The following is a 15340-nucleotide window of genomic DNA, read 5'->3' on the forward strand; positions in this document are numbered from 1 at the left end:
ATCTGGACCCTGAAGAGTTAGAAAAAGTAAGATTTTTTTTTTTTTATCTTTTTTGGCCCAATCATGAAGGCCATCACCTGAATCTTTTTAATTCTGCCATTAGCCCATTTTAATCTCGTCCTTACTTATGATCTGTTTGACCAGTTATTTTATTAGTGGTTAACCATTAAATTTTAGTAATCAAAATATTCACTTAACACTAAAAAGTGAGGAGGAATAACTTTTTATAAATTACTCTCTCATCCTCTAAATATTAGTATAAACATCCCATGAAATAAAATAAATAAAATAGATAATATTTTGACTAAAATTAAAACACTAAACATTACTTTAAAAGTTATTATAATTTATTACCAAACAAGGCATATATATATATATATATATATATATATATATATATATATATATACACTTTGCATTCAACCAATATCGCAATTACTAATTAATAAAAAAAAACATAAATACTATCATTTCACAATTTTTTGAGAAAATTTGATTTGGTAGCCTATTGAAGAAATTTTTCTCCTTCAATTCAAGAAAAATTCAGCACATAACCATTAACCAAGATGTGAAAGGGTTAAAACTGAGATGAGACGGATTGTTTTTAATGATTTTTTATTTGAATTTAAATAAAATTATTGAATTTCTAACACAAGAATCATTTAAATTGAATACAGTAAAATGCGTAATAGAAATGAAGAAATTAATTATTTTTCAAAAATCATAAGCTGCTCTGTAGAGCTTTGTTAGTATTGTCCCAAACAACATATTCACAGAAATAAATACTAAAAAATAAAAATAAAAATAATTAAAATGAGATAACCTTTTTCATTATTTCCTATAAATCATATGCATACTTTTTATGACACTTTTTTCATTTTATTTACGTCCACTGAAATGGACCCATTTCTTTGACTTTCTTCTCCACCAATACTTTCATCACCCCCCGCTACCGCATCGTCTTCCACCCAATCATATGCTTCCATAGACTGCTGATAATATCGAACGGCTACAAACATCATAAATACTGCATAACAATATGAAAATATAATAAATTATTATTTTAATAAGTAAAATTGGATTTAAATATATCAATCAGAATCAATTATGTTTTAAAAAAAAAAAAAAATAGTTGAAATGACGAGGGTTTACTCGCCTGCCCAAACTCGAGCAACCATGGAAGAGAGGTTCCAAACGAGGGTAAAAATGGCCAAAGCAACGGCTTTCTTGTGCGAGCATGAGTCCCACGCATCTCGAAACCGTCGGATCCAAAATTTAGCTACATGTCCATTTTATTACACAAAAATATCAGCACACATTGTTTGTTTTCGAAAAAAAAAAAGTATGAAAAATATTTTTTATAAAAATTATTTTATAAGAAAATATTTTATATTATTTTATTATAAAATTAAATTAATGATATATATTTATGTCTATATAAATATTTTTATATTTTAATAAAATTATTAAAATTTAAAAATAATGTTGTCAAAGAAATCTACGTGGCTATGGATTTGTAAAATAAGAAGACACTTAATGGGTTAATTGACCATCACTCCGGTGTCTAAGTCAATATTAGTATTATGGAGAATGAGAATAAAGTTGAGTGAATAGAGATTGGACCCTGTGTATTTGTCAATTTTCATATATATATATATATATATAAAATAGGTATCAGTTAGACTCCCACTAGGATTAGAGTGTTGAATCGTGATAAGGATTGATCCCTGAATACTTCGAACTATCCTGTTGATAGAGTTCTTATTAGTCTAGGAGTCATCCTCTTGTCAAGAATCTAACTCGTCATGCGAGTATCTTGGAATCCTCTCCTGGGAGAGAGAGATCTTCCCATGAGAGGGAGATCTCCTATGTTCGAGCATCCCTTATGCCTGTTAGGCAAGCATGATTTGTGGGCGAACATCCTTATGCCTACTAGATGGGCGAACGTCCCATGGGCGAGTGAGCAAATGTTCTTATATCAGCTAGACTCGCGAACGTCCCATGGGCGAGTGGGCGAACGTCCTTATACTAGCTGGATGGGTGAATGTCCTATGGGTGAACAATGTTATTCCTACTGAGAAGGCGAACATCCCACAAATAAAGTGGGATTCGAGCAAGTAGCATCATTAGTTCCCCCCATCTTATCCGAATCTTTAGGTTCGATTCTTCTATCTTGTCCTTTTTATGTGTTTTGCTAGCCTGGACTAATGCCCATCGCTTGGAAGATTTATAAACTCTTTGCCTGGGCAAGTGAACTTTTCCTTGTATATCAAGTGTTAATAATTGCCTTAGGCGAGGCAAGTGAGCAAATGCCTTAGTGAGATAGGCGAGCAAACGCTTTAGCAAAATGGGCGATTGAATGCCTTATGGCCAGTGGGCGATTGGACACCTTGGTAGATGGGCAATTGAATGCCTTAAGAATAGTTGGCGAGTTTTCGATCCCTTTATATAAGTGAATGAATGCCTTAGCTAATTTGGTAGACGAATATATGCCTTACGGTGGGCTTATGAAATCAGCCCGGTAGGTAGGCGGACAAATGCCTTAGCTAGGGCAGGCAAGTAAATTCAGCCCAGTAGATAAGAGGATAAATGTCTTTATTATGGCGAGTGAGTAAATTTGACCCTGTAGGTAGGCAGATAAATGCCTTAGTTAGGGCGGACGAGTAAATTCGATCCGGTAGGCAGGTAGATAAACACCTTTGTTATGACGGGCAAGTAAATTTGGCCCGGTAGGTAAGCGAATAAACGCTTTGGTTAAGACGGGTGAGTAAAGTAAACCCAGTAGGCAGGCAGATAAACGCCTTTCTTAAGACGGGTGAGTAAAATTAGCCCAATAAGCAGGCAAATAAACGTCTTTGTTAAAATGGGCGAGTAAATTCGGCCCAATAAGCAGGCAAATAAACACCTTTGTCTGAAAACACAATAAGAAGAAAATCAAATATGATCTTTTAATAGATAAATAAAAAGACTACATAGTTTAGTAATTGCCTTATTTAAATAATCAAAGTAATTTTACTGATAAAATTTAAGTTTTTGATGTTCTATGATCTAAGCACTGTCGTCTTCTATCTAAGTAGCTTGATCACCCAGATGAGACACCCTTCTTTTCATCACTTACTATTATCCTTCTTTAAATTTCTCTATTTGTAGCTCACCCTTCTTTTCATCATCTAACCGAATATACTTCTGTGCCCTCTCCATCAATTTGTAGTATGTCCGTGCAGGGTTTTTTTTATCAAATAATCGACAAATATAACATTGGTGGAACCTTTTTTTAGGGCTTTACAGGCTGTCTCGTGATTTAGTTATTCCACCTGTATGGCTTCTAAATTTAACCGGTCTATGTAACTTTAGAGACTCTCCCCTTCTTTCTACCAGATCTTTTGTAGGTCAGAGGATAGTTTTTTTGATGGGATGTAAGTGATAAATTTCTGTTTGAAGTCACTTGCCAGTTGGTTTAAGTTTTGGATGGAATTTATTGGGAGGTGTTAATACCACCTTTGTGCTATACCGGTTAGGGTAGATGGGAAGACCCTGCAGGGGATAAAGTCATTGACATTCTGGAGTTGTATGGTAGTGCAGAAGTTAACAAGGTGACTGCGAGGGTTGGACTTTCCATCATATTTGTTCAAATTTGGGAGCTTGAAATTTGTAGGGAATGGCTCAACCAAAATCTCCTTTAACAAAGGAGAATAGTCTCCCACACCCAAAACATCTTCCAAGGTTACCTCTTTCTGTACCTTTCTCACTACTTGAACCAATCTCCAATTAATACCTCTTTTAACTGAGTCAACTTCTAGGTCTTTCTTCTCTCTCTTTTTTGAGTTAGACTTCTATCCCTCATTGGCTCAGATTGTAGTACTATTTTCTAAGGCCCTAAAATTATCCAGTTGCATGGCCTGATTTTTTAGGCCCAAATTTTTAGCTTCCAATTCTTTGATTCGCTGCAGCATCTATTTTGGTATTAGTTGCATTATGGCATTATTTGCAACTATGGCACTATTGATGGTGCCATTGTTGGTGGGTGGTGTTTCAATAATTGGTGGTTCAACTACTAGATATGAGGCCATGGTTTGGTGGAGACAACAGCGATCACAAGAGAATTATTTGGTGGTTTCTTACAGACGACGCCAATGATGCTTCACAGAAATCTCCACGGATATAGATTTGCAAAACAATAAAGCATCGGGTGGGTTAGTTGACCACCGCTCCGATGCCTAAGTTAGCATTAGGATTCTGGAGAATGAGAATAGAGTTGAGTGAATAGAGATTAGACCCTGTGCACGGGTCAATCCTATATATATATATATATATATATATATATATATATATATATATATATATATATATATATATATATATATATATATATATATATATATATATATCAGTTAGAGACTCCCATTGGGATCACGACTATTAAGTCGTGATAGGGAGTTGATCCGGGAATATTTCGGACTATCCTATTGATAGAGTTCTTTTTGGTCCAAGAGTCATCTTTTTGTTAGGATTCTAACTCGTCATGCGAGAATCTTAGATCTCCCATGTTTAAGCGCCTCTTATGCCTGTTAGGCGAGCATGATCCATGGATGAACATTCTCATGCCAGCTAGACGGACGAACATCCCATGAGCAAGTGGGCGAACATCCCATGAGCAAGTGGGCAAACATCCCATGGGCGAGTGGGTGAACGTCTTTATACTAGCTAGACGGGCGAATGTCCCATGGATGAGTGGGTGAACGTCCTTGTACCAGCTAAACGAGCAAACATCCCATATGCAAAAAATGTTATTCCGACTGAGTAGGCGAACATCCCACGAATGAATGGGATCGGGCGAGTAGCATTAAGAAAATAATTTCCTCTATTAAAAAAAAGGAAGTTATTTCCTTTAAAAAGACTTAATTTTTTTTTATGAAAAAGATATTTTTTTGTTAATCTATTTTTTGATTTTTTTTATAAAGAAAATATTTTCTCTTATTCTGAGTCTCCAACGCTAAAAAAATATAAAACATATTTTCAAGAAAAATACTTTTCACAAAACTAATGTAGTTTTTTATTCTAATGATACACTGATGCTCATCATCGTTTGCTTAAGTAGTGTTTGGTATAAATGAATTTCATAAAATTTTTTAAAATTCATTTTTAGATCTAAAATTTTAGTGTTTAGTTTAAATGAAAATTCATTTAAAATTCTTAATAATCTATTTCATAGAATTTATTATAACTAAATCAAATTCTATTAAAATTAATAGAATTTGCAAGTGAATTCTAAACTTAAAATCATAAATATTTTAAGTGACAAAATTATCCTTCTATTATATTTCATTTTATTTTATTTTATTTATTCCAAACATAAAATTAAATTCATTTCATTTGAAATGAATCCCACATTTAATATAAAATATATCAAACAAAAAAATTCATTTGCAAATGAATTCTATCATATCATAGAATTCATTTACAAATAAAAATGAATTTTATGATAAAATTGAACTAAACAGAAATCATAATTCTTAACAATTAAATAATTAATATTAATAATTTTTAGTATTATATCCAAAAAAATTAAATTAATTTAGTTAGTTAATTTTTCTCTCCCCATTTCGTTCAATTTCTAAGTTTATAACATGTTTATTTCAGCTGTTGATAATCAATGATAGGTAATTAATAAATACAGAATCAATTATTAATAGCTAAAATTATTAGTTTTAGTGTTTTAAAGCTTGTTTAGCTTAGCATATACGATTAAGAGGGTGCTCGTCCTATAAAATCTAAAAATAAAACTAAACTGTTCATTTATAATATTTTTTGAGCTTATAAATAGAATTTATAAACTAAAAAAAAAATCAACTGAAAGCATCAGCTTTTTATTTTGATGCTTAAGCACTATACTTATAAATTATTTTGACTAAGTACATTATTATATTACTAAAATTCTACCACGTAATTCATTTACTATCATTTTTAGTAATTTTAATAATAAATATACTTATAAACTATTTTTTATCAAATCCATCAACTATTTATCAACTACTTAAAAACTCTTTAACTGTTTAAAATTTTAAATACTTATAAACTCACATTAATTTATAAGTACCAGGTGTTTATAAATTTATTTTTCATAAATTAAGTCAAATACCATATATTGATCGTTAAATATTAGCAAGCAATTGCCACCATTTGAATAGTAAAAAAAATTAACTAAAAATCTCAGCTACAGTTGATTCTCGATGTCAATTGAGCATTTAGTTATAATTTAAACCTTTTTCACAACTAATGTTGAAAAGCTGCTTCAAACTAAACTCACCAAATCTCTCATATTAGCAGCTAAGGTTATCTTTTCTAGATTGTATATCAACCATATTCAACCAAATCAAACGTAGTTGATTTCACTAGTTCGATTTTAATTGATTAAAATTTGAATCAAAATTGACTAGTGCACGCTCTTAGTCAGGCTATATTTTTTTATATATAAAATAAAAACCTAAGTGATTAAAACAGGAAAAGAAAGAACCAGGGACGGAACTAAATGTTCATATTTAAAGGACTAAAAATAAATATTAAGAAAAATAAATAAATGAAACCTTAATAAAAAATATAAGGATCAAAATAAAAATATAAAATATTAATAGACAAAAATTAGATAATATAAAAATATGAATAAATGATGTCGAAATAAAAATATTAAAAAGACATAATAATTTAAAAAAAATTACTAAAATTTACAGGTAAAATGTTGGAGGAACAAAAAAATCATTTTAAAAAAATACAATAAAATTTATACATAAAATTTAATTATATTACTTTTGGAGGGCCATGATCCAAAAATTACACTAGTTCCACCCTTGGAAAGAACAATATTTTTAATGGGTTGTAAAGCCCTATTCGCAATATTAGTTATTAAATAATAATTGCCATTACTAATCGGTAGAAGTTAACAATTAATTGTTATATAATACTTTTAAAGTAAAAATATTGGATAAAAATAATTATTAAATTAATTATTAAATATAAAAATAATAATATTATCTTATTGACTCTAATCAAAACGCTCTCCCAATCTTTAAAAAGTATGAAAAATAACTTTAGCTTCAATCTCTAAACACTAATATAAATATTATATATTATCAAATAATAAAAATAAGAGAAATAATATTTTAATTAGAGTTGAAATACTAAATAACATTTTAAAAATTATTGTTAAAAATTATTGTTGAATAGGGTGTAAATTTTTTTTTGTTTTCAGATTACTTTCAAGATAATTTTTATGTAATAAAATGAATACATTCATGCATCAATTTGATCCATTTAAAATATATAATTCAAATGTTGAAACGAAATACGGTTTTTTTTTTTCTGGAAAAGAATTATTGTTGAGTCCTAAATTAGCATCCCAGGTTAGAGATAATCGAGGTCATGATGGAGATGGACTTGGAGTAATGTAGGACCCAACGGATGTACACCAGACACAAGACCTACCTTCCACTACAATTTCTTAAGGGTAGACAAGAAAAGAATCCTGTAGTGGTAGGCCCATCTCAACTTGCGTTCCACCACCGTTACATGATGGGGTCCACTGTTTTTGCGTAAGATTTAATGAGTGAGTACATTAACTGGTGTGGTCTAACGGCATCGTAAGATAGCTCCATCCAAACATTGCAAGAAAACAAAAAGAAGGTAATAAATTGAAGAATTTACCGTAAGCGGTTAACTGTGTAGAGTAGGAAGAGCAGACCTTTGGCACTGTAAAAACCCCAAAAAAACCTGAGGCAAAGAGCACAACCAAGTTCCAGTAAATAAGTGAAAAAAGAAATTATTAAAATTATAATATCTTGAATTCAATTTTTTTTTTACATTTCAAAAACTCTTAAAAGGGATAGACTTTCCTTCTAATAATCAATGATTGGACTACTAATTCAATGGCTTCATCTTTTAAAAATTTTGCCTTCATTTCAAATAATAAAAAAATTTAAAAATTTAAAAATCATAAAAAATCTTGCTTTTAAAAAATTTTACTTTTAAAATTTTATATTTTACTCTACCTTATTTTAAAGAGAGTGTAAATTGAAGTAGTAAGATAAGACAAAATTATCCAATAAAATTAACATATGTATAATTATCACTAATTATTATAAATTTTATGTAGATCTTATTATAATTAATAATTATAATTAAATTATTATATGTACAATAAAATTATACCCAATAAAAATTCCAAGATTATAGGATGTGGAACCATTTATGTAATTTAAGACTCAAAACATACCCAATTTGGCCATATTCCAGATGGTTATGGAGCTGCCACACCTGGCAAAAACAAACAGCAGCACTGCCATCTGCCATTATCATAGTTCATCAAAGTTCCTGCAAGGTTCTCAAAATAAATATGAACAAAAGTTTAAAAATAAAATCACAGAAAATATACCTTCATTGTAGTAGCAGGATCCCCAGAAAAAAGGGCTTTAATTTTCAACAAGCACTCATTCAAGTATGGTAGAACCAATTTTAGTAACCAAATTGCCTCTTCTTCACCCACCACATGACTTGAATCTTCTATATATATAACTCCCCTGCAATTTTAATATTGAAGAAAAGGAAATTATGAGACTAATTTAATAGTCTTCTTTTTTTTAATATTAATTTCTTGATTATTGATGCAGAGGATTGATTTACCTGCAAATAAGTGATCTATACAAGAAAATGGCTGCAAGATAAACAAGACCCAGATAGGAAATCACAGAAATAAAGCTGTGCAAGAAATGTTCAAGAAACGGAGTTCAGTCTTGGTTTTTTTTTTTTTTTTTTTTTTGAGCAGATGACTATTAAACAAACAAGGAATATAGAAGCCAGCATGGAATTCAGTGTTTGTGATTTCTGACCTGACATTGAGATCTTTGGTATAGGAGGAAGAGATTATGGTGAATGTGCCAATTCCAAAGACAAATGCAGATCTCGACATGTCTCTCCACATCACTAAATTCACTGTGGAAAAAAATTGCCAAAAAATAGAAGAATTTAGAGGATTAGAAAGAGGGAATTCAACTTTTTCCGAGAAATGAAATCCCACCTAGATTTTGCAGCTTGCTATGAGTTTCTGGGAAACTCTGATGGTTTTCATTACTAACTGGAGCTGCAAACAAATAAATTTATGATAAAACATTCAGACCCAGCAATCTTAACAAAGAGAATAACTCAATGAATTAAATTACATCCAAATTAGGAGATAAGGAATCCTTACCTGCAGTGGGTTTTGAAAGATTTTGGTAAATTGTTGCTCTCCTTAATACAGGAGGAGGCTGTTTATTCACCGTTGAAGAAACGGGTGTTGTTCTATTCCTAAATTGATAAACCCTTTTATCTTCATTCACTGTTTTCTTGGTTTTCTGTTCTTCATTCACTACTTTCTTGGGTTTATGTTCTGGTGATGATGCTTTTGTTTCCACTTTCTTAGTCTTCTCTTCTGGTATTTGAATCTCCTTAACTTCAAGGCTCTTCTTCTCAATCTCAATCTCCACCTCCTCATCTATTCCTTCCTCTTCCTCATCTCCATCTAATTTTTCATCCCCATCAATAACCATATCATCATGATCATCTTGATTATCCGCCAAGAGTTGAGGAGGTGATTTGATTAGTGCCCCATTGGCTTCATTGCTAGGAATGACCTTTTCTCTGCACACACCAAACTCTTTGCAAGATTCCTCAGATCCAGTTTCCACAATTTCAGGTGGACTCTTCTCAATTCTACTAACAGAATCTTCACTACCTTTAATCTCTGATTCATCCGAAGTTTTCTCAGGCTCTGATTTTGCTTTCATTAACTGAATTGAGTCCCTTTCAATCCCACCATCAACTGCAATATCTTTACCAGACTGATTTGCAGCATTCACTGAATCTGACTTCGATTTCCTCAATTGGGCACCAGATTCAACAAGTTCTTTTATATCAGATCTTGGCTTTCTTATCTGAACTGGGCTTTCCGCATTTCCATCAGCAGAAACACCGATCTCCTCGGATCTTCCTTTCTTGCCCTGAATTGGGCTTTTATCAATTCCATCCACAGAAACACTAAGCTCTTTGATTCCTTCAGACCTTCCTCTTCTTGCTGGAATTGAGCTTTTCTTGATTCCATCAGCAGAAACAATCAACTCTCTACACTGTTCCTCACAATTCTTGATTGGTAGAGGCTCAGTTTTCCCTTTAGCTATCTGAATTGGGCCATCAAAACTCTCAGACTTCCAAGTCTTTCTCTTGGCAGTGGCAGCCACTGAAGTACCAGATTGGCCTCTCTTAAGAAATTTCCTTGAAGTATCAGCAGTCTCATCATGGTTTCCATCTCCATTGAAAACCTTGATACCACCTTTGACTTCATCAAGCTTCATTCTACTCTCCCAGACAGAGCCTGCAACCACACTAGTTTTAACCCCAGCTCTTCTCCTGCTGACATCCATTGTATCCTTTTTAATCTAGGTACTCTCTGTCCGCTATCTTTCTTTGTGGTAATTGAGTACTACTGGGACATGGGTGTTAATAACACTGGATAAGAGTCTTTAAGCGGAAGAAATGGCGTTTGGTGATGATGTGAGAGACACTTGAGGAATCCCCTTTGCTTTGCCAAGTAACCGAGAGAGAGAGAGAGAGAGAGAGAGAGAGAGGTTTGTTGGTGTTTCTCTGATCTGCTTTTAATTTTCACAAGAAAATCTGGTGGGGTTGAGAGGAAGGTGATACCTTCTTCCCTTTTTCTTTTTTTTTTATTTAACTTGTTTTAGGGTAGCTAATATATTCCTTTTACCTCTGTGTAAAAGGGTCAGTGTTATCACTGTAACCGAGGCCGCCTCATAGTCACTGGGTTCACATGGAGTGCAAGTGACTTAGAGGCTGCTTTTGTTTTGGTATTTCTAAATTTTGTCTGCAGCCAAAGGAAATGAACAGTGAACACATGGTGTTAAAAAACTGCAATTTTTGTGTCGTAGAAAGAGCAATTGTGCCACCTAAACCATTTACATACGCTATTGTAACACATCCCCCTTGGCCAAAGATGGACACTCTGGTCTGTTTGGCATTCAAATTACTATTAAAAAAATTATTTTTTTAAATATATATTAAAAAATATTAAAATTAATTTAAAATTAAATTTAATAAATTTTAATTATAAATATTAAATTAATAAAATAATTTTTTCAAATTATTTTTTTAATAATATTTAAAATAATATTTTTATTAAAAAATTAATTTTAATCCTTCAAATATAATGTTAAATAGATACTCTATTTATCGTTAAAAGTTATTTTAAAAAAAAAATAGGCGTTTGACTTGATTGTTTATTTTTATTTTTTAATTTAAAAATAAATAATTAATATATTTAATAAAATTAATTAAAATTAATTTTTAAATAATTTAAGTTAAAAAAGTGTTGAAAATAAATTTATTTTATCAAAATAATAAAAAAATATATCATTAAGTTTTATAATTATTAAAATAAAAATAATATTGATATTTTTTTAAAAAAATATTAGAATAATATATTTTTTATTTAGTTAAAAAGTAAAAAATTATTTTTTTAAATATATTATTAAAAAGTATTAAAAATAATTTAAAATTAAATTTAATAAATTTTAGTTATAAATACTAAACTAATAAAATAATTTTTTTAAATTATTTTTTTAATAATATCTAAATAATATTTTTATTTAAAAAAATAATTTTAATCCTGTAAATACAGTGTCAAATAGACACTCTATTTACCGTTAAAAGTTATTTTAAAGAAAAGTAAGCGTTTAACTTGATTGTTTTTTTTTTAATTTAAAAATAAATAATTAATATATTTAATAAAATTAATTAAAATTAATTTTTAAATAATTTAAGTTAAAAAAGTGTTAAAAATAAATTTATTTTATCAAAATGATAAAAAAATTTATCATTAAGTTTTATAATTATTAAAATAAAAATAATATTAATATTTTTAAAAAATATTAAAATAATATACTTTTTTATTTAATTAAAAAATAATTTTTAAATAAATACTTATAAATACATTTGATCGATTTATAAATTAAATTAAATATTTTTTATATACATATTCTTTTTCGCTTGATGTTTTTATAATTCAACTATTCGATAAAAGCAACAAAATATATGAGTAATTATTTTGAATTTATTTATTTTTTATTTTAAAAAGTTTCAATAAACCGAATAATAATTAATAGATTACACAATAAGATATAATTATTTTCTTTTTTCACCATAAAGTAAATAAATAATCTTAGATAGGATTTCACACCTTATAGGTGAAGGAAAACTAACTAAATTATCCCTAATTGTTAAATTTCAATTTTATTATATTTTATTTTCAAAAGAATTTAGATTATATTATTTTTAGATTTATTTAAATTATTTATAGAATTATTATTTAAAATTTTTTAATATTTAGACTCTATTAATTTCATAAAAAATAACTTGTCTATAAAAAATATTTTTTATAAAAAATATTTTTAGATGTAATATTAGATAAATAATATGTGTTTATATATATATATATATATATATATATATATAAGTGTTTTATATTTTTTAAAAAATAAAAAATAAATTTTCTTTTAAAAAATATAATTTTTCTTAAAAACAACTTAATTTTTTTTAATTAAAAAATAATTTTATTTATTATTTTCTAAATACTCAAACGCTGTTAAAAAATATAAAAAATATTTTTCATAAAACAAAATGAAGTATTTCAATTAAATATATTTTTTGATAAACTTTTATACATTGAAACTAAATCTCTTCTTAGACAATTTTAAAGGCACACTCCTACATTAACCTAGTGCATTCATTTTTGTTTTCTATTAATTTGCAAGTCATTGATATTAAAATATTATGTAATCAATTTAAAAATAAATTTTATTAATGGTGTCGGATCTATGAATTATTTAATTTTTTTTATATAAAAAAATTAAAGGACAAGACCTAAGCCAAAGTGCATAAATAAACAAATAAAATTAATAAATAAAAATAATTAATAAATGAACAAGTAGCAAACATTGAATCTGAAACCTCTTAATTTCAGAATCTCAACCTTTACTATTAAAGTAAGGTCTCATTAATATATTATTTCAAATTAAAAACAGATTTAAATAAATTATAAGTTAAATGAATAGAGTAAAAAATTACCATATCTATTTAATAATGGAACAAAGCTCAGACTTACTCTCAACTTTCCAGAGAACTTTAAATAAATTAATTTGAGTTTTTTTTTAATTAATCTACAATTTTCTCATTATATTTAAATATGTTCAATTTAAAAAAAATTAAAATATTATTTTTTTAGATTTTTAATAATAAAATATTAATTTTCATTTTTTTAAATACTTAAAGTTATTTATCATTTTTAAAAATTTAAAATTAAAAAAATTTGAGAACAAGAATTCAGACAACTCGGCAATCCAAAAATAAAAAACGCTAACTCATAATAAAAAATACAGTAAATAAATTTTTAATTCAATAAAAAACACAAAACAAACTAATTGAAGACAAAAGAAACTCAGCAATATCACAATAAATATATAATTTTTCTTATTTAAATTTATTTTGTCATAAATTAATATTTAATATATATAATAAAATTTATTTATTAAATATATAAATTTTATATGTTTATATCTTAAATTTACGAAAATTTTAATCTGAGCAAAAATTTCCCACAAACGTTGTGAATCCACATATAATCTCCATTTGGACCATCACCATCACCGTCTATTATCAGAACTTGAACAACTTTCTTTATAATCGTTGCCGAGTCTCTGCCAACTCCACCCTCAATTCCTGGTAGCCTACCTCAGTCACCAAAACTTGATTTCACCAGCAAAGGAGGGAGAAAGGCCAAGAAATCAAAAAACGAGTAAAACCGTTTGAAATTTGAATTTGGTACGTGTCGGTATGACTCCCCTCCATAATTGAGAGAGAGAGAGAGAGGTTGAGGGTGTTAGAAACCTAGCAATTTTAGTGACCATTGACTTTGTCAGGAGCTGAATCAACGCTTAGTGCAAGACCCATCGATTTTGAAGAAGATCACCACAGCCACTGTTGCAAAACAAGGATGAAGCCACCGAAAAGTCAATCATTCTTTTACATAAAATTGATATTTATATGTGCATATATAAATATTTTTATATTTTATTGAGATTATTAAATTTAAAAAATTATTTATTCTTAAAAAAAAGAGTTTATTTCCTTAAAAATAACTCAATTCTTTTGTTATTTATTTTGAATATCTCAAATATTAAAAAATGTGAAAAAAAATATTTTTTATAAAATAAATATAGACTAGAAATTAATACTCTTTACACTCATAAAAAGATTAATTATTTTCAAAATAAAAAAAATAAATCCTATATAGTTATGAATATATATATATATATATATATATATTGAAAGTACTTAATAATTTCTCTTTGTAACTAATTTACTTTATAATCACTCGTCCTTCATGATTCCCTATCTATAAATAAGTTTCATTATAATGGATAATTTACAATCTTTTGAAAGTGGCTCATGTGTAGTTACTTTAGTATCACTATCTTTTATGATTTGAAGAAATAGACTTGAAATTGATGTTATTCAAATTATAATCTCTTTTTATATGGTATCATCTTTATTATTAAATTAAAGTATTATTATTATTATTATTACGTTTAATTTGAGGCATAGTGTATATTTTCATTAATGGATATTTGAGACAAACCTTGAAACTAAATCTCTATCTAATGGACAAGGACACCACATGTGTTTAAACAATTTTTTTTTTTAAGACATGCACTATTTTAATATATAATTACTCTATTCTCTCACTAATGAAATTTTAACTTGAAAAAATTTGTTGGATTTACATTTAAACCAATTGTAGTTAATTATGATGAAATTCTTAAAGACTAGTTCATGATTTGAGATTTTTTATAATCATTATTGGAAAAGACTCATAAGAGAGCTTTTAAACACAAAATCTATTCTTTATAAAAGATGCAGAGCTTTTTGTACAAATTGATTAAAGAATTTTGGAGGATCTTAAAATTTTTCAAGAATTATTAATTAAAGGATATTTTTGGTTAGGTTTGCATAATATTAATGAAATTTTGTTTATAATTGTAATGGGTAAGCTTATGACTCTGATTAATCCTGCATAGTTATTAAAGGTGTCAAACAAAGGGGATAGAATAGGTATAAATTTGTGTCATTTAAGCTACATTTATTTCATAAAAAATATTTTCTTAAAAAAATATTTTTTATATTTTATAGCATGAGTATTCAAAAAAATGAGTTAATAGAAAATATTTTTTTGGTCAAAGAAAAA

The 15340-nt window shown here is 28.1% G+C and overlaps 1 protein-coding gene across 2 annotated transcripts; it reads right to left on the reverse strand.

Annotated features, from left to right (window-relative positions):
* Nucleotides 1–682: 682 nt before the first annotated feature.
* LOC110654506 (reticulon-like protein B21) lies at nt 683–10709 on the reverse strand. Of its 2 annotated transcripts, XM_021810529.2 has the most exons (9): nt 9239–10700; nt 9068–9130; nt 8880–8982; nt 8674–8748; nt 8426–8570; nt 8267–8336; nt 7699–7764; nt 1157–1279; nt 683–1027 (listed from the first exon to the last, which is right to left on the reverse strand). In XM_021810529.2, exons 1-9 carry the CDS (start codon nt 10446–10448, stop codon nt 861–863), a joined length of 2022 nt encoding a protein of 673 aa, XP_021666221.2. In that variant the 5' UTR covers nt 10449–10700; the 3' UTR covers nt 683–860. The 2 variants fall into 2 exon arrangements, with proteins under 2 accessions (XP_021666221.2, XP_057994897.1); XM_058138914.1 differs by lacking the exons at nt 683–1027; nt 1157–1279 and adding an exon at nt 7315–7576 and having other exon boundaries at nt 9239–10709.
* Between the last annotated feature and the right edge of the window lie 4631 nt (nt 10710–15340).

This window comes from Hevea brasiliensis, chromosome 17 (genome assembly GCF_030052815.1).
Source record: "Hevea brasiliensis isolate MT/VB/25A 57/8 chromosome 17, ASM3005281v1, whole genome shotgun sequence".
NCBI lineage: Eukaryota > Viridiplantae > Streptophyta > Magnoliopsida > Malpighiales > Euphorbiaceae > Hevea > Hevea brasiliensis.

Bases quoted from the DNA above. Each gene is read 5' to 3' on its own strand.
- LOC110654506 (XM_021810529.2), bottom strand. From the start codon at position 10,448: ATGGATGTCAGCAGGAGAAGAGCTGGGGTTAAAACTAGTGTGGTTGCA. The intron at 9,131-9,238 runs GTAAGGATTCCT...ATTTGTTTGCAG, and splicing joins TCTTTCAAAACCCACTGCAG to CTCCAGTTAGTAATGAAAAC. The intron at 8,337-8,425 runs GTATATTTTCTG...TGATAATGGCAG, and splicing joins ATCCTGCTACTACAATGAAG to ATGGCAGTGCTGCTGTTTGT.